The sequence below is a fragment of the Hemitrygon akajei genome, chromosome 2 (assembly GCF_048418815.1).
Source record: "Hemitrygon akajei chromosome 2, sHemAka1.3, whole genome shotgun sequence".
Taxonomy (NCBI): Eukaryota; Metazoa; Chordata; class Chondrichthyes; order Myliobatiformes; family Dasyatidae; genus Hemitrygon; species Hemitrygon akajei.
The window spans coordinates 195,405,429-195,431,145 of record NC_133125.1 but is presented as its reverse complement, the minus strand read 5'-3'; the positions used below and the strand labels follow the sequence as shown (position 1 = coordinate 195,431,145).

The window sequence follows — 25,717 nt, the reverse complement described above, 5'->3', positions numbered from 1 at the left end:
CTTCTCTAAATCTCAACACGAACAACGGTAGTGATCTCGCCTCAAAAAAAACTCTCCCACAGCACAAAGAAAATGCCCCTTTTTATACCATTTATACCATTATTCCATCAAAGCATAACATAATCAGCGCTGCAGTATTTTTCCGTAGATTGGTGGTTCCAGCTGAACCCTCTCATCTCTTACGACCTTCAGCCCAGACACAGAATTTCAGAAGAAGGAGACAACCTGTCTGTAAGGAGGAACACATTCTTCATCGGCATTTCATCTTCGTGATGGGCGCTCAAAAGAGACAATACATTGGTGAATCAGAGGGAAAACAGGCCATTACCACATTCCAACCTGACACCATTGTGTCTTTGAACTTCCATTTTATTTTGGCATGTGCCAAGGAGGAATCACAATTAACTCTTTCCTCACACAGGGAAATGTACCTTCTCCAGTGTCTCCCGGAGTTGAGGATGACTCATTTCCACTCCAGAACTGAGGTGACCGATGAGACCAATGTGGGATCTGCAGTGTGGATTAGTGTAAGAGAGTGGATAATGGTTGATGAGATTCAGCCTGTATCTGAGCTGCATTTTGTATTTCAAACGTGCCTTTCATTCATAATAAAATATATACAAAATATGAAACACAGTGTGAAAAATATTTTACATTCTGAGTGCAATTTGATCAAACCAGTCCGTCATGTTCACATTGTTTAAACCATTGCCACTCAGGTTGTCTCAGAGGTGATGGAACTTTTCAATGTCGGCAGCATTCCCTGACGGACATCTCGCTGTGCTGGGAGACCAACAGGTTTCGGGCCAACCAAAGAACGTCTCTCACTGAGTTGATGATCTTCCAGCAGCAGTTTCCGTGCTGAATGACTCAATGTCACCGAGATCACCGGAAACAGGAACGTCAGCACTGAGGCCGGCAGGTCAAGTGTCTCTTGTTTACAGAGGGACGATGAAATATTGCAACCTGCAGGAGCCCTGGCCTGACTTGAGGGTCCTGCCTTCTGTAAGATCTCACTGTGGTGGAGGGAAGGAGTTGTGTTTACAGTTGAGTGTGTGGGGAGGGGTGATCCGATGGATGAATAGAGAAATTATGGGATGTTGGGAGGGTTTACACACAGGATATGAAGAGGTCGGATCAGACAGGTCACTGGGCCTGAATAATCTGCAGAAACAGAATCAGAATCGGGTTAATTATCTCTGTTATATATGATGTGAAATATGTTGCTTTGAGCAGCAGTGCAGTGCAGAGACATAACATCACTATGAATTATAAAATAAATAGTGCAAGTGAAGGAATAATGGGGGAATCAGTGGGAATCTTTGTGTCATCCCCGGCGCAAAGACGATGGTTGTGGTGTTTGGAGCCGATCATCTCAGCCACAGGACATCTCTGCAGGAACTCCTCAGGACAGAGTCCTCGGCCCAAACACCCTCAGCTGCTTCCTCAACGACCTTCTGTCCATCGTAAGGTCAGAGGTCAGGATGGTCACTGATGACGACACAATGTTCAGCACCATCTGCCACCCCTCAGGTAATGAAGCAGCCCACAACACAAACGCAGCAAGACCTGGACAATATCCAGGCCTGGGCTGATAGGTGGCAAGTGACAATCACACCACACAGTGTCAGGCAGTGATGTCTGAGGAAGGGATCTCTGAGAATCATGAGAATTGGGAAAGCTGATAAAATACTTAAACTAGGTGCCTTACAATCTGGGGAACGATGGTAAAATTAATTAGACCAAGAGAGAAGGTCACTGAGAGGTGACGATATGACAGTCAGGTCAGTGATTAGACAGTGGACGTGTTCAGTCAGCAAGGTGAAGCTCACTGGATCAAAGGTAAACAGGTGGAGGTCGGATCGCAGACCACGGCAGGAGAGTTTATCATCAGATAAGGAGAGTCACGGCAGGAAAACAGGGTCAGAAATGAAGACAATGAATTACAGAGAGCATTGGGAAATGGTTGTCAGTCAGATCAAGAGAGACCACATAGAAATAATCAGAGGTCAAATATTACAGAGAAATGCAGGTTTCTGATGATTTTTTGTGAAATCCGCATCTCACCATTGTATAACTGGAACCCGTAAGATCATTGACTCAGTGGAGTATCTTTGAGATCGCACTCGAAGTGTTCCCCGATGTTCACTGTAACAGGGTCTGAATAAACTGACTTGTTCCCGAAACTCACCACCGCTGTCTGGCAGGTTCTGTCTGTGCTGTTCCATCTGAACCATATTTAAGTGGGAGACTGGTCCCCACACCCACAACCCAACCCCCAGTCCCTCTGTCCCTCGAGCTGCTGTTGTGGACGCTGCCTGATGAAGACTGTCAGACTCAGCGACGTGGAGATTGCAGAGCAACACACTCAAAATACTGGAGGAACTCAGGGGGTCAGGCAGCAGCTGTGGAGAGGATAACAGTCCTCGTTTCAGACCGAGACCCTTGAGCGCTGTTTATTCCTCTCCATATGCTCGGGAATGAATGTTCCTTTCCACACGTGGGCCCTGTTCGAACAAGTGAGACCAGATCTTTGGAGCCGGGCCGGGTCAAGCAGGGAAATGGAAATCAGGAGTTGAATGTTTTCCACACTGTGACGTACAATGTCCAGTCCTGTGGTGATTCCTGCAGACACATCTTTGTCATCGCCACAGCATCAGTCTCCTCACAGCAGATTCTCTCCACATCCCGTGTTTCATACAATTAACTGATTTAACAGTTGTTATAAATTTACATTAATCACCGTTTTTACACCTCAGCCTGATATATCCCTTTAGTGCTCGATATAAAAAATCTCGAGCCAATTGAGGAACACCGAGGGTTAGGCAGCATCTGTACAGAGAAATGAACAATCGACAATTCAGTTCGAGAACCTTCATCTGCACTGTCTCAACCCGGAATATCTTCTGTCTATTTTTCTCCACAAATGCTGTCTGACCCGCTGAGTTTTTCCAGCAGCTCTCTTTTCCTTCCAGATTCCTGCATTTACAGTCCCTTCATTCTCTCTTTTCAGGACTTGCCCTTTCAGTTCTGCCGTAGACTGAACCAAGCTCTTCTCTGCGGCTTTATCTATGTTAGACTTGTTTAATGTGTTTCTGATCCCTGCTGTGGAAATGAACACGATTCCTGCTTCACTGAAAAGGAACATTCATTCCCCAGACTGCAGCGCCCCTAGTGGACAGCCGCGGTACTGCAGGGTTTAAGGATCCTGAACCAGGAAGTACCGTGAGTTAACATGGCTTCGAAAGGACAGGTCGAGAGTTTAACCGAGGAGGCAATTTGTCCCATCTGCCTGGATTTCTTCACCAATCCGGTGTCACTGGAGTGTGGTCACTACTTCTGCCGCTCTTGCATCACACAGTGTTGGGAAAGGGAGGAGAGAAACCCCTGCCCGGAATGTAGAGAGGAGATTGCAGACCGCACCCTCAGGGCCAGTCGGGCCTTAGCAAATCTGTCTGAGAAAGCTCGAAAACTAAACCTGAATCCGAAAGAAAAGGAAAAGAAACTTCACTGCGGGAAACATGGGGAAGAACTGAAGCTGTTTTGTGAGACGGACGAGACACTGATCTGCCTGATCTGTGCGACTGCGCGGGAACACAAGTCTCACAACTTCATGCTGGTTAACGAAGCCATTGAAATCTACAAGGTAAAACTAACCAGGTTTTGATCAACTGTTTACTTAGTTGCATATTTTGGTCTAATGTCTTTACTCTCTTATTCCCAGGGTCGGGTTAAATCTTCCTTAGACTCTCTCACTAAAAAGAAATCGGACTTCGAGGAAATGGAGCAACAACAGAAAGAGAAGATTTCTGGAGTTCGGGTGAGGCTTCCAGAGCAGAATTTACAAATTCGCTGTGTAGTTTTGTTCCCTATAATGCAGAATAGCAGAGTATCGCAGCCCCAGTAACCTGGGATCGATCCTGACACCTGGAGCTGTCTGCGTGGAGTTTGCATGTTCTCCCCGTAACCAGTACCTTCCTTTAGCCGACATTGCATGGTTGAACGGTAAATTGGCGACTGTAATTAACCTTGTGACGTTGGGTGGTCTGTGAATCAGGTCGGAGTTAGTGGGTCAGAGACGGAGTATATGTTTCAGGGAGACGTGGGGGAATGTGATGGAGGGGATTGTTCTGAGAAACAGCAGAGACTTTAATGGGCTGAATGGCTACCTTCCATGTCAGAAGGAAATACAAAAAATAGCCTCAAATAGTAACTAGCCTCTCCTTTCATTTGACAGGAACAGTCACACAGTCTTCAGTCCCAGATCACATCCCATTTTGCTGAACTGCGCCGGGTTCTCGCTGAGAAAGAGCAGCGTGCACTCCGAGATCTCAGGGAAGAAGAGGAGAGGATTCTGAATCAAATGGAAAAAAATCTTCAAGAGATTCAAGAGAATTTAAATTCCATCCAGGCGGAAATCTTAAAGTTACAGGAACGAATGGATCAACAAGAAAATATCACATTCCTCATGGTGAGAGATTTCAGTTTGGTTCTGTAAAAGTGCACAGTCACAACATGATGTAATTTATCTCAAATACTGTTGTTGCAAACTGATTTCCACCATGCAAATGTCTTGACTGTTCAGAATTGTCATTGTCCCAAACCGGCCTCCCACAACATCTGTACATCACAAGACAGTCTGCAACCTTCTCGGGAATGAGTTACTCTGATCAGAGCACTGAGCTGGTGGTCGTTTCTGTGATTCCCACGTTTAATATCCCCTGAGACTCAGAGTAACATCCAGTTACAGTCACAGGCTGTGAGTGTGTTTCTGATATTCTCTTCACCACATTTCTTGTGGGATTTATTAACAACAAATGATGTCTTATCTTTGACTTCTGATCTCATAAAAATGGAAATATTTTCTCCATTCCCACCCCATCAAATCCATTCAGAATGTTAAATTTCTCCATCTGATCCTCCCTGACATCGTATCCAGATAAAAATACACCATCTGTTCAGTCTCTCCTGTAAGTTCCATCCTCTCAGTTATGGGATACATTTCATAAACACTCCTTGTGCTTTCTCCCAAGGTTCGGTGTCCCTCTTTCTCCATCTGTGTCAGTAGGAGTGAGTTTAGTGGGAGTTTTCAAAGTTCCAAAGGTACATTTAACGTCAGAGAAATGTATACAATATACATCCTGAAATTCTTTTTCTACACGAACATCCATGAAAATGAAGGAGTGCCCCAAAAAATGAATGACAGTTCAATGTTAAAACCCCAAAGCCCCCTCAGATCCCCCTCCCACACATATTCAGCGGCAAGGCAATGACCCCTCTCCCCCACCAGCAAAAAAACATCAGCACCCCCCACCGAGCACCCAAGCAAAGCATCAATAAAGACACAGACTTGCAGTAGCAAAGACTACTCGTTCACCCGGTATTCAACATAACACAGGCTCTCTCTCCCTAAAAAGGGAAGAAGAGGTGACCGGTTTCACAGCAAGAGGGGACACATAACAAACAACTCACTGATTTACGATGTTGAAAGTCTGTTGTGTTGTTTTTCTCAAGCTCTGTTCCAAAACAAATTGGGTCTCGGGTCACTCACCCAGCAGCCAGCTTGTTGTTTTCAATCTTCCATCTCCCACGACACACCGATTCCCCACAGAGGCACCGACCTCGAGTCCACCCACCTCCGGAGCCACAAAATCCTGGAACTCTGAAGGTGTGCTAGTCTTCTAGGCCGTGTCCTCGATATATCGAACAGTCGCCGGTACGCGCCATCGTCCTCCTTAGCTCCCGGCAGCTTTTGAAAATCTGTCTCAGATTCCTGTTATTGTGATGCTGATTGTCAGTCTCAGTCAGCTGAGATCTGTGTTTGATTTATTTCAGGAGGAAGCTCGTCGGAAGAGAAGGTAGGACATGGTCTTTACTGAAACTCTGTATGGATTTGTAAAATAGTTCAAATATCGCTGATGCTCAGTTTATAACCAGCTGTATAATATTTACAGGTTTAGTAATGAAGACCAGACATTTTCAGTGACAGATGGTGCCCTGCTGGTTGAAAAATTCTATCACCCCTATTTGTTCGACACGGCATTGGGAGAAGCATTTCGTGGCATTAAGCGAGGTAAAACATACAGATTCATTTGTTCTTGTTTCAGACACAATTAATTAATACACAAAAATACAACTGCAGATGCTGTGGATCAAAGAATACGGACACAACGCTGGAAGAACTCAGCAGGTCAGGCAGCATCCGTGAGAAAAGAGTAGCCAACGTTTATAAGATGAAGGGTCTCGGCCCGAAACGTTGGCTACTCTTTTCTCACGGATGCTGCCTGACCTGCTGAGTTCTCCCAGCGTTGGGTACGTACAATTAATTAATAATTGGACACAAAATTTGGCTGTAATAATAGGGAAGTGAAGTTTATTCTGGCACCAACCCCACCTGCAGGGAGGTATCACTGTCACATGATCATCTGGAGATGTCAGACCCCTGAACACACCAACACTGGGGCAAAATATAACCAATTCACGGGACTGTCAGATGAACCACTGCATCCTGATCCTATTCATGCTGGGAAAATATGTCAATGCATGCGCTTGAATCCTGCCATGGTAGCTCTGGAATTAATATTCCATTAATGTCATTAAAGTGGATAAAATCTGGTATCACTGTGGTGACAGGGATTGTCAGAATAATACACCAGTCCTTCGAGCCACTCACCCTGTCTGACCTGACCGTGACCGCAGTCTGATTGACTCAGCTCTGCCCCCTGCTGGACTCGCGAGTCTCACTGTTGTGATCAAACCCCCACATTGAAGCATCGTCAGACTGAACCCGGACACACCAATCAGCATTGATCTCGGTGAACGACGGGAGAAGCCCACACAGCATAACTGGTCTGGCAAATCTCCCTCACACACATTCACAGGAAGGATTGGCAGACTGTAGTCAGAGCCTCAGCATCGCACATTGTTCGTTCCCTCAGTGACATGGAAACTATTCTCTCTCTTCAGACACAGTAAATGTTTTTTACTTGAACAATTCACTCACGTGTCACACATTGCCAACACACACCGGACATGTGAAGACACACTGTAACACAATACTCAATGTGACCCTCACCTTCAATGTGAACACACACTCACTGATATTTACCACAACTGACACACGCACACACATCCACAATGACACATATCCAAACACACCATCAGAGTGGGACACAGACACATTTCCGTGTGATTGTCCCATATTCCTTTAACCATCTCCTATCCATGTACCTGTCTAAATTTATTTCAAAATACTTTAATTATACCTCTTTCTAAGACTTCCTCTGGCAGCAAATTACACATGTACCCACATCCCTCACAGTGAGAAAGTTGCCCTGCAGATTCCTTGAAAAACTTTCTCTTCAATCTCTGCCCTCTGGTTTTGGACTCCGCTATTCTGGGGGAAAAGACCCTGTGTATACACTTTACATCTCCCCTCATGATTTTATATACCTCGAAAAGGGGTCCCCCCTCAACATCCAATGCTCCAGGGAAATACCCCCAGCTTATGCAGTCTCTCCTTTTACCCCAGGCCCTCCAGTCCTGGTAACATCCTCCTGTAGTGACATCCTTCCCAGAGTCGGGATCCAGAAATGCACACAATACTCCAAGTGTGGTCTGTGATCAACATCAATAGCCTTGGTGAAGTTCATGTGGACAATGTCTACCAACCTGTCCTGGTCAATCCTCTCTGTCACCTCTTTGACAAACTGGAATTTGTGAGACGTGATTTTCCATGCACAACACCGTGCTGACTGTCCCTGATCAGACCTTGTCTTTCCAAATGCTGTTCGATCCTGTCTCTCAGAAACTTTCCCACCACCGACGTTCGGCTTATGGACTGGACTTCCCTGGTGTGACCTTCCAGCCCATTGTAACTAAAGGCTCAAACTGAGCCACCCTCCAGTCTTCCAGCAGCTCACCTGCGGGGAAATGTGAAGCAAATATATCTGCCAGAGTCTCTGCAAATTCATCCTCTGTCCTAATGAGGGGCTGTGTGGAGAGGGTTTGTGGGAAAGGAGACCCTTATCACCCATATTCATCCCCCTTCACCTTCTGTTTCCATCTACACACACAGTTCAATACCGGCTTTCCACCCCCTCCCCCATCTGGTTCTGGTTCCATCTGCCATTCATCTCTCCCCTAAAGGTTCCCATTGTCATAAACAGGAAAAAGTCTGCAGATGCTCGAAATCCAAATCAACAAACACAAAATGCTGGAGGAACTGTATACTGGCCATCTCCCAACTCCACTCTCAGTCCTGATGTCGGGTTTTGACATGAAACATCGACAGTCCCTTTCCTCCCACAGATGCTGCTCGACACACTGAGTTCCTCCAGCAGATTGTGTGAGGCATGATTATTGGATGTATTTAAGGTGGAGTCAGATACAATTTTTAAAGGTCGAGGGACTACAGTTTAGGGAACTGGTCTAGGAGAGGAATTGATGCCGGTATCGATCAGTCACTGTCACATTGAATGAAGGGCCTGTTCCTGTACTGTTCCATGTTAGACAATAGACAATAGGTGCAGAAGTAGACCATTCGGCCCTTTGAGCCTGCACCACCATTTTGAGATCATAGCTGATCAACTACTATCAATACCCGGTTCCTGCCTTGTCCCCATATCCCTTGATTCCCCTATCCATAAGATACCTATCTAGCTCCTTCTTGAAAGCATCCAGAGAATTGGCCTCCACTGCCTTCCTAGGCAGTGCATTCCAGACCCCCACAACTCTCTGGGAGAAGAAGTTTTTCCTTAACTCTGTCCTAAATGATCTACCCCTTATTCTCAAACCATGCCCTCTGGTACTGGACTCTCCCAGCATCTGGAACACATTTCCTACCTCTATCTTGTCCAATCCCTTAATAACCTTATATGTTGCAATCAGATCCCCTCTCAATCTCCTTAATTCCAGCGTGTACAAACCCAGTCTCTCTAACCTCTCTGCGTAAGACAGTCCAGACATCCCAGGAATTAACCTCGTGAATCTACGCTGCACTTCCTCTACAGCCAGGATGTCCTTCCTTAACCCTGGAGACCAAAACTGTACACAATACTCCAGGTGTGGTCTCACCAGGGCCCTGTACAAATGCAAAAGGATTTCCTTGCTCTTGTACTCAATTCCCTTTGTAATAAAGGCCAACATTCCATTAGCCTTCTTCACTCGCTGCTGCACTTGCTCATTCACCTTCAGTGACTGATGAACAAGGACTCCTAGATCTCTTTGTATTTCTCCCTTACCTAACTCTACACTGTTCAGATAGTAATCTGCCTTCCTGTTCTTACTCCCAAAGTGGATAACCTCACACTTATTCACATTAAACGCCATCTGCCAAGTAACTGCCCACTCACCCAGCCTATTCAAGTCACCCTGAATTCTCCTAACATCCTCATCACATGTCACACTGCCACCCAGCTTAGTATCATCAGCAAATTTGCTGATGTTATTCTCAATGCCTTCATCTAAATTGTTGACGTAAATTGTAAACAGCTGTAGTCCCAATACAGAGCCCTATGGCACCCCACTAGTCACCACCTGCCATTCCGAGAAACACCCATTCACCACTACCCTTTGCTTTCTATCTGCCAACCAGTTTTCTATCCATGTCAATGCCTTTCCCCCCGATGCTCTGAGCTTTGATTTTACCCACCAATCTTCTATGTGGGACCTTATCAAATGCTTTCTGAAAATCGAGGTACACTACATCCACTGGATCTCCCCCGTCTATCTTCCTGGTTACATCCTCGAAAAACTCCAATAGATTAGTCAAGCATGATTTACCCTTGGTAAATCCATGCTGGCTCGGCCCAATCCTATCACTGCTATCTAGATATGCCACTATTTCATCCTTAATAATGGACTCTAGCATCTTCCCCACCACCGATGTCAGGCTGACAGGTCGATAGTTCTCTGTTTTCTCCCTCCCTCCTTTCTTAAAAAGTGGGATAACATTAGCCATTCTCCAATCCTCAGGAACTGATCCTGAATCTAAGGAACATTGGAAAATGATTACCAATGCATCCGCAATTTCCAGGGCCACCTCCTTTAGTACCCTAGGATGCAGACCATCTGGACCTGGGGATTTGTCAGCCTTCAGTCCCATCAGTCTACTCATCACCGTTTCCTTCCTAATGTCAATCTGTTTCATTTCCTCTGTTATCCTATGTCCTTGGCCCATCCATACATCTGGGAGTTTGCTTGTGTCTTCCTTAGTGAAAACAGATCTAAAGTACTCATTAAATTCTTCTGCCATTTCTCTGTTTCCCATAACAATTTCACCCAATTCATTCTTCAAGGGCCCAACATTGTTCTTAACTATCTTCTTTCTCTTCACATACCTAAAAAAGCTTTTGCTATCTTCCTTTATATTCCTGGCTAGCTTGCATTCGTACCTCATTTTTTCTCCCCATATTGTCTTTTTAGTTAAGTTCTGTTGTTCCTTAAAAACTTCCCAATCATCTGTCCTCCCACTCACCTTAGCTCTGTCGTACTTCCTTCTTTTTAATGCTATGCAATCTCTGACTTCCTTTGTCAACCACTGTGGCCCCTTTCCCCCCTTTGAATCCTTCCTTCTCTGGGGGATGAACTGATTTTGCATGTTCTATGTTCTCTGTTTAGAAGAATGAGAGGAGATCTCAGGGAAACACAAAACTCTTCCCAGGCCCAACAGACAGGATGCAGGGAGGATGTTTCCCCTGTCTGAGGGGTCGAGGGTCAGGGGTCACTGTCTCAGGATGGGGTGGACCCTCAGAGGATGGAGTATCTGGAATTCTCTACACCGGAGGCTGTGGGGTCTTAGTTATTCAGTTCATTTAAAGTCACTGAGTCATCGTCTAACAGCACAGAAATGTGCCCTTCGACCCATCACCTATGTGCTGACCTATTTACCCATCTACACTCATCCCATTGGCTGGCATTAGGTCAGTCTCCTTCTGTGCCTTGTCTATGAAGTGTCTGCCTCAGTGTCTCTTAAACACAGTGATTGTATCTGATTCCATCACCTTCTCTGGCAGCAAGTTCCAACATCAACCACTCATTGTTCAAATAAACTCACCTTTAAACTCCTTCCTCTCACCTCAGACATGTGACCTCTTGTATTTGATCCCCTCCTGTGGGGAGAAGATTTCAACCATCTGCTCAGTCTACGCCCTCATAACATATATTTCTGTCAGATCACCCCTTGGCATTTGGCCCGTATCCTTCAAAATCTTCCCTATCATCACTTCTCTGAGCCAGGCCTCAACTCCTCTTCTGTGCCAGTTCCACAGGGCCCTCAATTCCCCCGTGTTACAGAAGATGATCGACCTCATTTTCTACCACATTACAGAAGCTAATGTGCTGCAGGTCCTAAAATGCAGAAACGGAGATAAATCCCCAGGTCCTGATCAAGTGTGTCCCAGGACATTGTGAGAATCTCAGGAGGAAAGTGTGGAGCCTATTTTGCAGATATCTGTGTCATCAATAGCTACTGGTGAGGGGCCAGATGACTGGAGGGAGACTAATGTTGAACATTTTTTGAAGATAGGCTTGGAAGAATATGGGAAAGTATCAGGGTACAAAATAAATTGGGATAAAAGTGAAATTTTACCCCTTACTAAAGGACATTATAATCAATGTCGATTAGCAACTCAATTTAGATGGCCAATAAATGGTATAAAGTATTTAGGTATAAGAGTTGATAATGATATAAAGAATTTATATCAATTAAATTATTTGTCATTATTGAAAAAATTTCAAGAAGATCTTGATAAATGGATGATGTTACCAATAATATAAGTGGGTAGAGTTAATGAATATATTCCCTAGACTACAGTGTTTATTTCAAACATACCAATACAATTGCCATAGAAGTTTTTTTCAAAAGTTAAATAAATATGTGAGAAAATTTCTTTGGAAAGGTAAGATGTCAAGAATATCGTTGGAAAAACTGACATGGAAACATGATTTAGGAGGGTTACAACTTCCAAACTTCAAGAATTATTATAAAGCAAATCAACTTAGATTTATTGCATCTTTTTTTGATGAAGAAAAACTGGCATGGATTAGAATAGAGTCAGATAAGATAGGAGAAAATATATAAGAAGATTTTATATATAAATGGGAATATAAATGGATACGGGAAAAGAAAGAATCTCTTGTATTAAAACATTTGATTGATTTATGAAATAAGATAAATGTTGATGATGAGATAAAGAAATCTTTATTAGCAAAGAGACCCCTAATTCAAAATAGACTTATTCCTTTTACAATGGATAATCAACTTTTATATAATTGGTACCAAAAAGGGATTAGATGTATAGGAGACTGTTATGAAGGAGGTATATTAATGTTATTTGAACAATTAAAGAATAAATATAAAATATCAAATAACACTTTTTTTTTGTTATTTTCAATTAAGGGCTTACTTAAGAGATAAACTGGGTCAAACAATGTTATTGCCAAAACCTAATGAAATTGAAACTTTAATTCAAAAAGGAAATATTTTAAAAATTACTTCTTTTATGTATAATCTGATTCAAAAACAGACACTTAAACAAGGAATTCATAAGTCAAGACAAAAATGGGAATCAGACTTGAATATTAAAATTGATGAAACAAGTTGGTCAAGACTATGTCTTGACAGTATGACAAATACAATAAATGTCCAACTTAGATTAGTACAATATAATTTTTTACATCAATTATATATTACACCACAAAAATAAATAGATTAAACCCAAATTTATCTGATCAATGTTTTCGATGTAATCAAGAAATTGGTACTTCCTTACATTCTACTTGGTCTTGTTCTAAAATTCAAACTTTTTGGATAAATTTAAGAGTTTTATTGGAACAAGTTATTGGAATACTACTTCCACATAACCCAATATTATTTTTACTAGGTGACATTGAAGGGATAAAACCGAAAGTTAAATTGAACAAATATCAGAAAGAATTTATAAAAATTGTATTAGCAGCAGCCAAGAAAGCTATTGCAGTTACTTGGAAATCAGATTCATTCTTAACTATGGACCATTGGAATGATGAAATTTTTAATTGTATTCCACTTGAAAAAATTACTTATAATTTAAAGGATACATATAACACATTTCTGAGTACTTGGCGCCCTTACTTACAAAAGATAGGATGGTGCTCCGAAGATAAAGAGGTTGGTCCTTTGGGGAAATAAATAAATACATATATTAAACTTACTTTGAATTCCATGGAGCATGTGGAGACCTTCTGATATCCAGGCAGTCTTTCTTTCTCCTCTTTTTCTTTCTTTCTTTCTTTTTTTTTTCCGACAGGAATATGTTATGGGGGAAGGGGAGGGCTGTTATTATTCTTTTCTTTCCATGTAATCAATTGAAACTCAATAAAAATTTAATTTAAAAAAAGAAGCTAGGCTGTTGGGAAAAGCATGGGAAGTACAGACCGGTGAGCCTAACGTCAGTGGAGGGTTCATTAATGGAGGGGATTCTGAGAGACAGGATCTACATTCATTTGGAAAGGCGAGGACTAATCAGGGAGACCCAGCTTGGTTTTCTGCATGGACGGTACGGTAGCATAGTGGTTAGCACAACGGTTTACAGTACCAGCGACCCGGGTTCATGTCCCGTCACTGGCTGTACGGTCTCCCATAACTGTGGGGGTTTCCTTCAAGTTCTCCGGTTCTTCCCACCATCCAATTACCCCGTTCTTAGTCTAGGATTAAATCAGGGATTGCTGGGTGTCGGGGGTCATTGTAACTTGTCCCATGGTCAGGCTCGGATTAAATCTGGGGTTGCTGGGTGGTGGGGTCATTGTAACTTGTCCCATGGTCAGGCTCGGATTAAATCTGGGGTTGCTGGGTGGTGGGGGTCATTGTAACTTGTCCCATGGTCAGGCTCGGATTAAATCTGGGGTTGCTGGGTGGTGGGGGTCATTGTAACTTGTCCCATGGTCAAGCTCAGATTAAATCAGGGGTTGCTGGGTGGTGGGGGTCATTGTAACTTGTCCCATGGTCAGGCTCGGATTAAATCAGGGGTTGCTGGGTGGTGGGGGTCATTGTAACTTGTCCCATGGTCAGGCTCGGATTAAATCAGGGGTTGCTGGGTGGTCGGGGTCATTGTAACTTGTCTCATGGTCGGGCTCGGATTAAATCAGGGGTTGCTGGGTGGTGGGGGTCATTGTAACTTGTCCCATGGTCAGGCTCGGATGAAATCAGGGGTTGCTGGGTGGTGGGGGTCATTGTAACTTGTCCCATGGTCAGGGTTGGATTAAATCAGGGGTTGCTGGGTGGTGGGGGTCAAAGGGCTAGAAGGGCCTATTCCGTGCTGTATCTCAATAAATAAATTACAGCTGATGAAAGTGCAGTAGACATCTTCTCCATGGAGTTTAGCGAGGGATTTGACAAGGTAGCAGAGAGATAGATCACATGGGATACAGTACGATCTGGAATAGGATACAGAGTTGTCTGGGTGGAGTCCTGTGACCAGTGGTTGTTCTGCAGGGATCGGTGCTGGGTCCACTGTTTTTCATCATTCATATGAATGATTTGGAGAGAATGTAGGTGACATGTTTAGTAGGTTTGTGAAGGAATCTAAAACTGGTGGTTTCATGGACAGTGAAGAGGTTATTTATTTATTTAGAGATGGTGTGAAACAGGCTGTCCCAGACCAATGACCTGCTCCACCCAGCAACACGAGCTCTTCAACACTAGTCTAACCACAGGACAATTTACAGTTAACCTCCTTACTATTTGGTCTTTGTACTAGAGTCATAGAATGATAGAAAAGTACAGCACAGAAACAGGCCCTTTGGCCCATCTAGTTCATGCTGAAACATTTAAGCTGCCTACTCCCTTCAATCTTCACTGTTACCATAGCCGTCCACACCTCTGCGATCCATGTATCTGTCCAAACCTCTCTTAAACATTGAAATCGAGTTTACATGTATCACTTGCACTGGCAGGTCTTCCCACACTCTTACAACCCTCTGAGTGAAGAAATTTCCCCTCATGTTCCCCTTAAACTTTTCACCTTTCACCCTCACACATGACCTCCAGTTGTAGTCCCACCCAACCTCAGTGGAAAAAGCCAGCTTGCATTTACTCTCCTCATAATTTTGTATACTGTACCTCTCTCACCTCCCCTCAGTCTTCTACCTTAAAGGAATAAAGTCTTAACCTGTTCAATCTTTCCTTATAACTCAGGTCCTTCAGTCTGAGCAACATCCCTGTGAATGTTCTCTGTTCTCTTTCATCCTTATTTACATCTTTCCTGTGGGTAGGTGACCAAAACTGCACACAACACTCCAAATTATGCCTCACCAACTCCAACCTAACTGCTGTACTCAATAGACAATAGACAATAGGTGCAGAAATAGACCATTCGGCCCTTCGAGCCTGCACCGCCATTCTGAGATCATGGCTGATCATCTACTATCAATACCCGGTTCCTGCCTTGTCCCCATAGCCCTTGATTCCCCTATCCATAAGATACCTATCTAGCTCCTTCTTGAAAGCATCTAGAGAATTGGCCTCCACTGCCTTCCGAGGCAGTGCATTCCAGACCCCCACAACTCTCTGGGAGAAGAAGTTTTTCCTTAACTCTGTCCTAAATGACCTACCCCTTATTCTCAAACCATGCCCTCTGGTACTGGACTCTCCCAGCATCTGGAACATACTTCCTGCCTCTATCTTGTCCAACCCCTTAATAACCCTATATGTTGCAATCAGATCCCCTCTCAATCTCCTTAATTCCAGCGTGTACAAGCCCAGTCTCTCTAACCTCTCTGCGTAAGACAGTCCGGACATCCCAGGAATTAACCTCGTGAATCTACGCTGCACTTCCTCTACAGCCAGGATGTCCTTCCTTAACCCTGGAGACCAAAACTGTACACAATACTCCAGGTGTGGTCTCACCAGGGCCCTGTACAAATGCAAAAGGATTTCCTTGCTCTTGTACTCAATTCCCTTTGTAATAAAGGCCAACATTCCATTAGCCTTCTTCACTGCCTGCTGCACTTGCTCATTCACCTTCAGTGACTGATGAACAAGTACTCCTAGATCTCTTTGTATTTCTCCCTTACCTAACTCTACACCGTTCAGATAATAATCTGCTTTCCTGTTCTTACTCCCAAAGTGGATAACCTCACACTTATTCACATTAAACGTCATCTGCCAAGTATCTGCCCACTCACTCATCCTATCCAAGTCACCCTGAATTCTCCTAACATCCTCATCACATGTCACACTGCCACCCAGCTTAGTATCATCAGCAAACTTGCTGATGTTATTCTCAATGCCTTCATCTAAATCGCTGATGTAAATCATAAACAGCTGTGGTCCCAATACTGAGCCCTGTGGCACCCCACTAATCACCATCTGCCATTCCGAGAAACACCCATTCACCGTTACCCTTTGCTTTCTATCTGCCAACCAGTTTTCTATCCATGTCAATATCTTCCCCCCAATGCCATGAGCTCTGATTCTACCCACCAATCTCCTATGTGGGACCTTATCAAATGCCTTCTGAAAATCGAGGTACACTACATCCACTGGATCTCCCTTGTCTAACTTCCTGGTTACATCCTCGAAAAACTCCAATAGATTAGTCAAGCATGATTTACCCTTGGTAAATCCATGCTGGCTCGGCCCAATCCTATCACTGCTATCTAGATATGCCACTATTTCATCCTTAATAATGGACTCTAGCATCTTCCCCACCACCGATGTCAGGCTGACAGGTCAATAGTTCTCTGTTTTCTCCCTCCCTCCTTTCTTAAAAAGTGGGATAACATTAGCCATTCTCCAATCCTCAGGAACTGATCCTGAATCTAAGGAACATTGGAAAATGATTACCAATGCATCCGCAATTTCCAGGGCCACCTCCTTTAGTACCCTAGGATGCAGACCATCTGGACCTGGGGATTTGTCAGCCTTCAGTCCCATCAGTCTACTCATCACCGTTTCCTTCCTAATGTCAATCTGTTTCATTTCTTCTGTTATCCTATGTCCTTGGCCCATCCATACATCTGGGAGATTGCTTGTGTGTTCCCTAGTGAAGACAGATCTAAAGTACTTATTAAATTCTTCTGCCATTTCTCTGTTTCCCATATCAATATCACCCAATTCATTCTTCAAGGGCCCAACATTGTTCTTAACTATCTTCTTTCTCTTCACATACCTAAAAAAGCTTTTGCTATCTTCCTTTATATTCCTGGCTAGCTTGCATTCGTACCTCATTTTTCCTCCCCGTATTGCCTTTTTAGTTAAGTTCTGTTGTTCCTTAAAAATTTCCCAATCATCTGTCCTCCCACTCAGCTTAGCTCTGTCATAATTCCTTTTTTTTAATGCTATGCAATCTCTGACTTCCTTTGTCAACCACTGTGGCCCCTTTCCCCCCTTTGAATCCTTCCTTCTCCGGGGGATGAACTGATTTTGCACCTTGTGCATTATTCCCAAGAATACCTGCCATTCCTGTTCCACTGTCTTTTCTGCTAGGATATTCGTCCAGTTAACTTTGGCTAGCTCCTCCCTCATGGCTCCATAGTCTCCCCTGTTCAACTGCAACACTGACACCTCCGATCTGCCCTTATCCTTCTCAAATTGCAGATAAAAACTTATCATATTATGGTCACTACCTCCTAATGGCTCCTTTACTTCAAGATCGCTTATCAAATCCTGTTCATGACACAAGACTAAATCCAGAATAGCCTTGTCCCTGGTTGGCTCTCGTACAAGCTGTTCCAAGAATGCATCCCGTAGGCACTCTACAAACTCCTATCCTTGGGTCCAGCACCAACCTGATTCTCCCAATTCACCTGCATGTTGAAATCCCCCATAACTACTGCAACATTACCTTTGCCACATGCCAATGTTAACTCCCTATTCAACTTGCACCCAATATCCATGCTACTGTTTGGTGGCCTGTAGACAACACCCATTAGGGTCTTTTTGCCCTTACTGTTCCTCAGTTCTATCCACACAGACTCTACTTCTCCTGATCCTATGTCACCCCTTGCAAAGGACTGAATCTCATCCCTCACCTACAGGGCCACCACACCCCCTCTGCCCACATTTCTGTCCCTACGATAGCACATATACCCTTGTACATTCATTTCCCAGGTCTGATCTCCCTGCAGCCATGTCTCCGTTATCCCAACAACATTATAGTTACCCATTCGCACCTGAGCTTCAAGCTCATCCGCCTTATTTCTGACACTTCGTGCATTCAGATACAGAATTTTTAGCCCATTTCTCCTCTCTCTGTTTAAATCGCTGCCTATTGTGCTTAACCCAGCTCCCCAAACTCCCATCGGGCTATACGCCCCTTGAATTTTGTTGTCCTTCCTAAATTTACTTATTCTTCCTGCGCATTTAACTCCATGTTCCGTCAGACCATCTCTCTGTACATGTGTCCTCCTTATCACTTGTTCCGCTTCACCTTTCTCTACTACACACTTAATATTCCGGAACCATGTTGTCCCCACCTGTCCTTTATTCTTCATCTCGCTATCCTCTCTCACATTCTGGATCCCTGCCCCCTGCAAATTTAGTTTAAACCCCCCGAGATGCACTAGCGAACTTTCCTGCAAGAATGTTAGTATCGCTCCAGTTCAGGTGTAAACCGTCCCTTCGGAACAGATCCCACCTTCCCTGGAACAAAGACCAATTATCTAAAAACCTGAAGCCCTCCCTCCTGCACCATCCTCTCAGCCACTTATTAATCTGTATAATCCTTCTGTTCCTTGCCTCACTCGCACGTGGCACAGGTAGCAATCCTGAGATTGCTATCCTGGAGGTCCTGCCCTTCAGCTTCGCACCTAACTCCCTGAACTCACTACGCAGGACCCCCTCACTCATCCTACCCATGTCGTTGGTCCCTACATGGACCACAACATCTGGGTTCTTGCCCTCCCTCTCGAGAATAACCTGCACCCGATCTGAGATGTCCCGGACCCCGGCACCAGGGAGGCAACATACCATCTGAGACTCCCGATCTTCCCCACAAAATCTCCTATCTGCCCCCCTGACTATAGAATCCCCTATCACTACCACTCTCTTCTCTTCCCTCCTCCCCTTCCTAGTCGAGGGTCCCACCTCAGTGCCAGAGACAGGACCACTGCAACTTGTTCCTGGTAGGTCATCCCCACCAACAGTATCCAAAACGGTATACTTATTGTTGATGGGAACGGCCACAGGGGTGCTCTGCTCTCTCTGTCTGCTCCCCCTGCCTCTCTTGACTGTCACCCATTTGCCTACCTCCTGTCTTTTCGGTGTGACTACCTCCCGATAACTTTTATCTATCTCTGCCTCTGCCTCCCAAATGATCCGTAGTTCATCCAGCTCCTGCTCCAATTCCCTAACTCGGTCTGAGAGGAGCTGCAGCTGGATGCACCTATTGCAGGTGTGGTCATCAGGGACAACTGTGTTGACCCTGACCTCCCACGTACTGCATACGGAGCACACCACTGCTCTAACTGTCTCCCCCATTACCTGATCCCAGATTAGTCAGAATAAATGAACAAAGTACCTACTAACCTTACCTTTTTTTACCTCAGCAAGCACGTACTCAGGCTCACTGATTTCCTCTCACCGAAGTCCCCTTGCGCCGAAGCCCGCTGAGCCAAAGCCCAGCACTCTGCTCACTCTGCTCCCACGCACTCCGCTGCCCGCTCCTAAAAGTGGGCCTCTTTTTAAACCCCGCGCTCGCCGCTGACGTCACCCGTGCCTGCGCAGTTTTACCTTCCTCCTCAGGTACTGTCCAGGTAGGTCTGACGGTCTCGGCTGATCCTCCGATCTCCAGTCGTCTGTCCACCTCGAGCACCCCTTACTCCCGCTCCCCATTTATACTTTTATTTATGAAGGCCAATATGCCAAAAGCTTTCTTTACAACCCTAAACAAGAGAAAATATCTGCAGATGCTGGAAATCCAAGCAACACACACAAAATATTGGAGGAACTCAGTAGGTCAGGCAGCATCTATGGAAATGAATTGGAAATGAGTTGATGTTTTGGTCTGAGATTTTGTGTGTGTTGTTTTGGAGTTCCACCATCAGCAGACTTTTATATTTGGATCACTCTGTACAATTCTGGTTACGTATCTACAGGAAGAGTCTCATTAAACTGAGAGGGTATAAAACAGATTGACAAGGATGTTACTGGGACTGGAGGGTTTGGGTTATAAGGAGAGGCTGGATATTATGGGACTTTTTCCATTAGCTCAGGAGGCTCCAGGAAAACCATAGAGGTGGGTACGGTTACAGCGATTTAAAAGACATCGGGACAGGAAAGGCCTCAAAGCTCACTTTTTTTTTCTGGACACCGAAACTAACCAGTTCCTCTCCACCACTACTCTCCTCCACTTAGCGGAACTTGTCCTCACTCTCAATAATTTCTCCTTTGGCTCCCCGCCCCACTTACTTTAGACAAAATGTGTAGTCATGGGCACTCGCGTGGGTCCTGGCTATGCCTGCCTGTTTGTCGGCTACATGGAACAGTCTATGTTCCAAGCCCACACTGGTGACCACCCACACTTTTCCTACACTACACTGATGACTACATTGGTGCTGCTTCCTGCACCCATGCTGAACTCGTCGACTTCATCCACTTTGCCTCCAACTTCCACCCTGCCCTCAAATTCACCTGGTTCATTTCCGACACCACACTTCCCTTTCTTGCTCTCACTGTCTTTATCTCCAGAGACAGCTTATCCACCGACGTCTATTACAAACCCATGGGCTCTCACAGCTACCTGGACTATACCCCATCCCAACCTGCTACTTGTAAAACCACCATCCCCTTCTCTCAATTCCTCCATTTCCTCCGTCTCTGCTCTCAGGATGAGGCTTTTTATTCTAGGATAAAGGAGATGTCCTCCTTTTTCAAAGAAAGGGGCTTCCCTTCCTCCACCGTCAATGCTGCTCTCAACCGCATCTCTTCCATTTCACACGCCTGCCCTTACCCCATCCTTCACCACCCTACCAGGGATAGGGTTCCTCTTGTCCTCATCTACCACCCCACCAGACTGCGTCCAGCACAAAATTCTCCAAAACATCTGCCACCTCCAATGGGATCCCACCACCAAGCACATCTTCCCTCCCGCCCCAACCCCTAATTTCTGCTTTCCACAGGGATCGCTCCCTATGTGACTCCATTGTCCATTCATCCCTCCCAACTGATTTTCCACCTGGCTCTGATCCTTACAAGCAGGACAAGTGCTCAACCTGCCCTACACCTCCTCCCTCACTACCATCCAGAGGCTTAAACAGTCCTTCCAGGTGAGGTGACAATTGACCTGAGTCTGTCGGGGTCATATACTGTGTTCCCGGTGTGGCCTCCTGTATATTGCTGAGACCCAACATAGTTTGGGAGACTGCTTCACTGAGCATCTACGCTCCTTCTGCCGGAACAAATGGAATCTCCCAGTGGCACCCATTTTAATTCCACTTCCCATTCCCATTCGATATGTCCATCCATGGCCTCCTCCTCTGTCGGGAAAAGGCCACGCTTGGGTTGGAGGAACAACACCTTATATCCTGTTTGGGGAGCCTCCAACCTGAGGGCAAGGACATCATTTTTAAACTTCTGGTAATGCCCCCAAACCACCCCCCTTCTCCATTTCCCATCCCCTTTTCCCTCTCTGAACTCATCTTACCAATCAACTACCCAGCTCGTTACTTCATCCCTTCCCCTCCAGGTTGCACCTATCACCACGCCTTTCTCTCTCCCTCCCCACCCCACCTTTTAAATCTACCCTTCAGGTTTTTTTCTCCTGTTCTGATGAAGGGTTTCCGCCCAAAACGTCGACTTTACTTTTTTTCATAGATGCTGCCTGGACTGCTGATTTCCTCCAGCGTTTTGTGCGTGTTTGGACAGCTACATAGGTAGGAAAGGTTAAAAGGAGTACTGGGCAAATACGGGCAAATGGAACTAGATCATTAAAATGAGTTGGTCAGCACGAATGAATTTGGCCTTACCTCCATTTTAAATGCCTCCAGTGTTTACTCATCTCATCCTCATCCAGTTGTTGCTCCATCCCTTCCTCACATCCGTTTCCCCCGTCTTTCTTTCCATTTTTGAGGAAAGGTCTCGGCTTGAAATATCGACTGTATACCTCCCTTAAGAAATGCTGCTTGACCCACTGAGATCCTCCAGAATTTTGTGTGTGTTGATCAGGAAAAACCTCGGGAAGATGCCGGTTGTCCATCCGCTGTGTTTGGGTAAAACCCCAGGAAAGGGTCCTGTCGGCCACCCGACTGTGCTTGAGGCCCAGCGGCCTCTCCCCCACCCCCGGTCCCAGGGGCCGCGCTGCCCGAGTCTCCCCCCGGTCCCGGGGCCGCGCTGCCCGAGTCTCCCCCCAATCCCCGGGGCCGCGCTGCCCGAGTCTCCCCCCGGTCCCCGGGGCCGCGCTGCCCGAATCTCCCCCCGATCCCCGGGGACTCTCTAATTCTCTGCTTCTCCCCCCGATCCCCGGGGACTCTCTAATTCTCTGCTTCTCCCCACAGTCTCTGTCACCCTGGATGTGGAAACGGCGCATCCGGAGCTCGAGGTGTCTGAGGATCGGAAGAGTGTGAGATACACCGGGACCCGGAGGGATCTCCCTGACACCGGGAAGAGGTTCACAGACCGGGCTTGTGTGCTGGGATCGGAGGGATTCACATCGGGGAGACATTACTGGGAGGTGGAGGTGACGGGGAATCGGAGCTGGAGTCTGGGAGTCGCCGCAGAGTCTGTGGAGAGGAAGGGACGGGTCACAGTGAGTCCGGAGACCGGATTCTGGAGAATCGCGCGGCGTGATGACGTGATGTGGGTTCACACCTCCCCTGAGTCCCGTCTCCCTGCCGGTCCCATCCCCGAGAGGGTGGGAGTTTATCTCAGTTACGAGTCCGGGACAGTTTCATTTTACAACGCGGAGACCAAGTCCCATCTCCACACTTTCACTGGGAATAAATTCACGGAGAAACTTTATCCTTCATTTGGGACTGGATATATGAACGAGTGGCTGAGAATCTGCTCCGGTTTCGCTCCGGGTCTGTAAACGGGTCGGGTCCGGGACCAGCGTTAGGATTAAGTCAGTGTAAATATAAATGTGCGGAGAGTGAAATAAATACTATATGAGAATTATCGGTCCATTACTTTTAACTCATTCACCGCATCCGTCAACGGAACAGAAACACTGCGGATTCAGCAGCAGCCGCGGGCGGCGGGTCCTGAGCTCCCCGGCTCCCCCGGGTGCTAAAGTCCACCGGGACTGACAGGGTAACTGGGACAAGTAGTGGTGGTGCTGACTGGGAGAGGGAGGTCGGGGTTAATCTTGGTAACACGGGACCTGTGATGGTGGTAACACACAAAGCGCCTGGGTCTCCCAGCGTGTCCGGTAACATCTATGGAGGGATATGAGCAGGTGAGGGTGTGATAGGTAGATGAGGGACGGGGTGTAGTGTGGAAATGTGTCAGATACTGCGAGGTGAGAGGCTTCAGTGATAAAGAGCTGATGATTTAGAAAATAGTCTGCACATTTATTTCTATTACCACCAAAGTGCATGACCAGATATTTTCAAACATTGTATTTCATTTGCCATTTTCTTCCCCATTCTTGTCAACTGTCTAATTCCTTCAGCATCCTACCTGTTTCCTCAACACTACCTGCCCCTACACCAATCTTCATATTATCTGCAAACTTGGCAACAAAGCCACTTATTCCATCATCTAGATCATTGATACACAGCATAAAAATAAGTGGTCCCAACACCGACCCTGCGGAACACCACTAGTCACTGGCAGCCAAGCAGAAAAGGATCCTTTTATTCCCACTTGCAGCCTCCTACCAATCAGCCAATGTTCTAACCATAAGCCCATGTTAGTAACTTTCCTGTAATACCATGGGCTCTTAACTTGGTAAGCAGCCTCAGGTGTGGCTCCTTGTCAAAGTCCAAATATACAACATCCACTGCATCCCCTTTATCTATCCTACTTGTAATCTCAAAGAATTCCAACAGGTTCGTCATGCAAGATTTTCCCTGAAGGAAACTATGCTGACTTTGTCTTATCTTGTCCTGTGTCACCAAGTACTCCATCATCGCATACTTAACAATTGACTCAAACATCTTCCCAACCACTGAGGTCAGGCTAACAGGTCTATAATTTCCTTTCTGCTACCTTCCTCCTTTCTTAAAGAGAGGAGTGACATTGGCAATTTTCCAGTCCTCTGGCACCAATGATTTCTGAGAGGTCATTTTTAATGTCACCACAATCTGTAATGTGACCTCTTTCAGAACCCAAGGGTGCAGCTCATCATCTGGGTGACTTATGCACCCTTAGGTCTTTCAGCTTTTTTGAGCACCTTCTCCCTTGTAGCAGAAACTGCACCCAATTCTCTTCCTTCACACACTACTACATCAGGCATACTGCTAGTGTCTTCTACAGTGAAGCCTGATGCAAAATAGTCATTTAGTTCATCAGCCATCTCCTTGTCCCCCATTAGTATTTCTCCTGCTTCACTTTCTAGTGGTCCTATATCCACTCTCATCTCTCTTCTATTTTTAACATACTTGAAAAAACATGTAATATCTATTTTGATATTATTTTCTAGCTTGCTTTCATATTTCATCTTTTCCCTTCTAATGATTTTTTTTACTTGCTCTCTGTAGGTTTTTTTGAAAACTTACCGATCCTCCATCTTCCCACTAATTTTTGCTTTCTTGTGTGCCCTTTCTTTTGCTTTCACAATGGCTTTGACTTCCCCTGTCAACCATGGTTGTATTATTTTACTATTTGAGTATTTCTTCATTTTTGGAATACTCACGACCTGCAGCTTCCTCATTTCCCCAGAAACACACACCATTGCTGCTCTGCTGACATCCCTGTCAGCAGCTCTTTCCAATCTACTTTGGCCAACTCCTCTCTCCTACCACAGTATTTTCCCTGACTCCACTGAAATACGGCTACATCAGACTTCACTTTCCTCTATCAAATTTCATGTTGAACTCAATAATATTGTGATCATTGATTCCTAAGCGTTCTTGTACCTTAAGCACCCTGATCACCTCCAGTTCATTACATAACAGCCAATCCAGTATAGCTGATCCCCTAGCAGGCTCAATGACAAACTGCTCTCAAAAGCTACTCTTAGTCATTTAACAAACTCACTCTCTTGAGATCCATTACCAACCTGATTTTCCCAATCAACCTGCATGTTAAAATATCCCATGACTACCGTGACATTATCCTTTTGACTCTCCTTTTCTATTTCCTGTTGTAATCTGTGGTCCACCTCCCAGCCACTGTTGGGAGGTCTGCATATAACTGCCATCAACATCCTTTTACCCTTGCAGTTTCTTAACTCAACCCACAAGGATTCAACATCTTCCGATCCTATGTCACATCTTTCTACTGATTTGATGCCATTATTTACCAGAAGAGCCACACCACACCATCTGCATATGTTCCTATTTCTCTGATATAAATTGTAACCTTGGATATTCAGCTGCCAACTACAACCATCCTTCAACCACGATTCAGTGATGGCCACAACATCATACCTGGCAATCTGTAATATTGCAACAACATCATCCACTTTATTTCTTACACTACGTGCATTTAGATACAACACTTTGAGTTCCGTATTTGTTATCCTTTTTGATTCTGCATCCCTAATGATCTGATACTTCACCTGTTGGCTACAACTAAGTCCCATCACCTGCCTGACCTTCCTGACAGTCTGACTGTATGCTATCTTTACTTTTTTAC

At 45.2% G+C, this 25,717-nt stretch overlaps 1 protein-coding gene across 1 annotated transcript; it reads left to right on the top strand.

Annotated features, from left to right (window-relative positions):
* The first annotated feature begins 3,213 nt into the window (after positions 1-3,213).
* Positions 3,214-23,081, top strand: LOC140719740 (nuclear factor 7, brain-like). Its single transcript, XM_073034576.1, has 6 exons — positions 3,214-3,646; positions 3,725-3,820; positions 4,238-4,471; positions 5,836-5,858; positions 5,955-6,073; positions 22,474-23,081. Exons 1-6 carry the CDS (start codon positions 3,236-3,238, stop codon positions 23,004-23,006), a joined length of 1,416 nt encoding a protein of 471 aa, XP_072890677.1. The 5' UTR covers positions 3,214-3,235; the 3' UTR covers positions 23,007-23,081.
* The last annotated feature ends 2,636 nt before the right edge of the window (positions 23,082-25,717 follow it).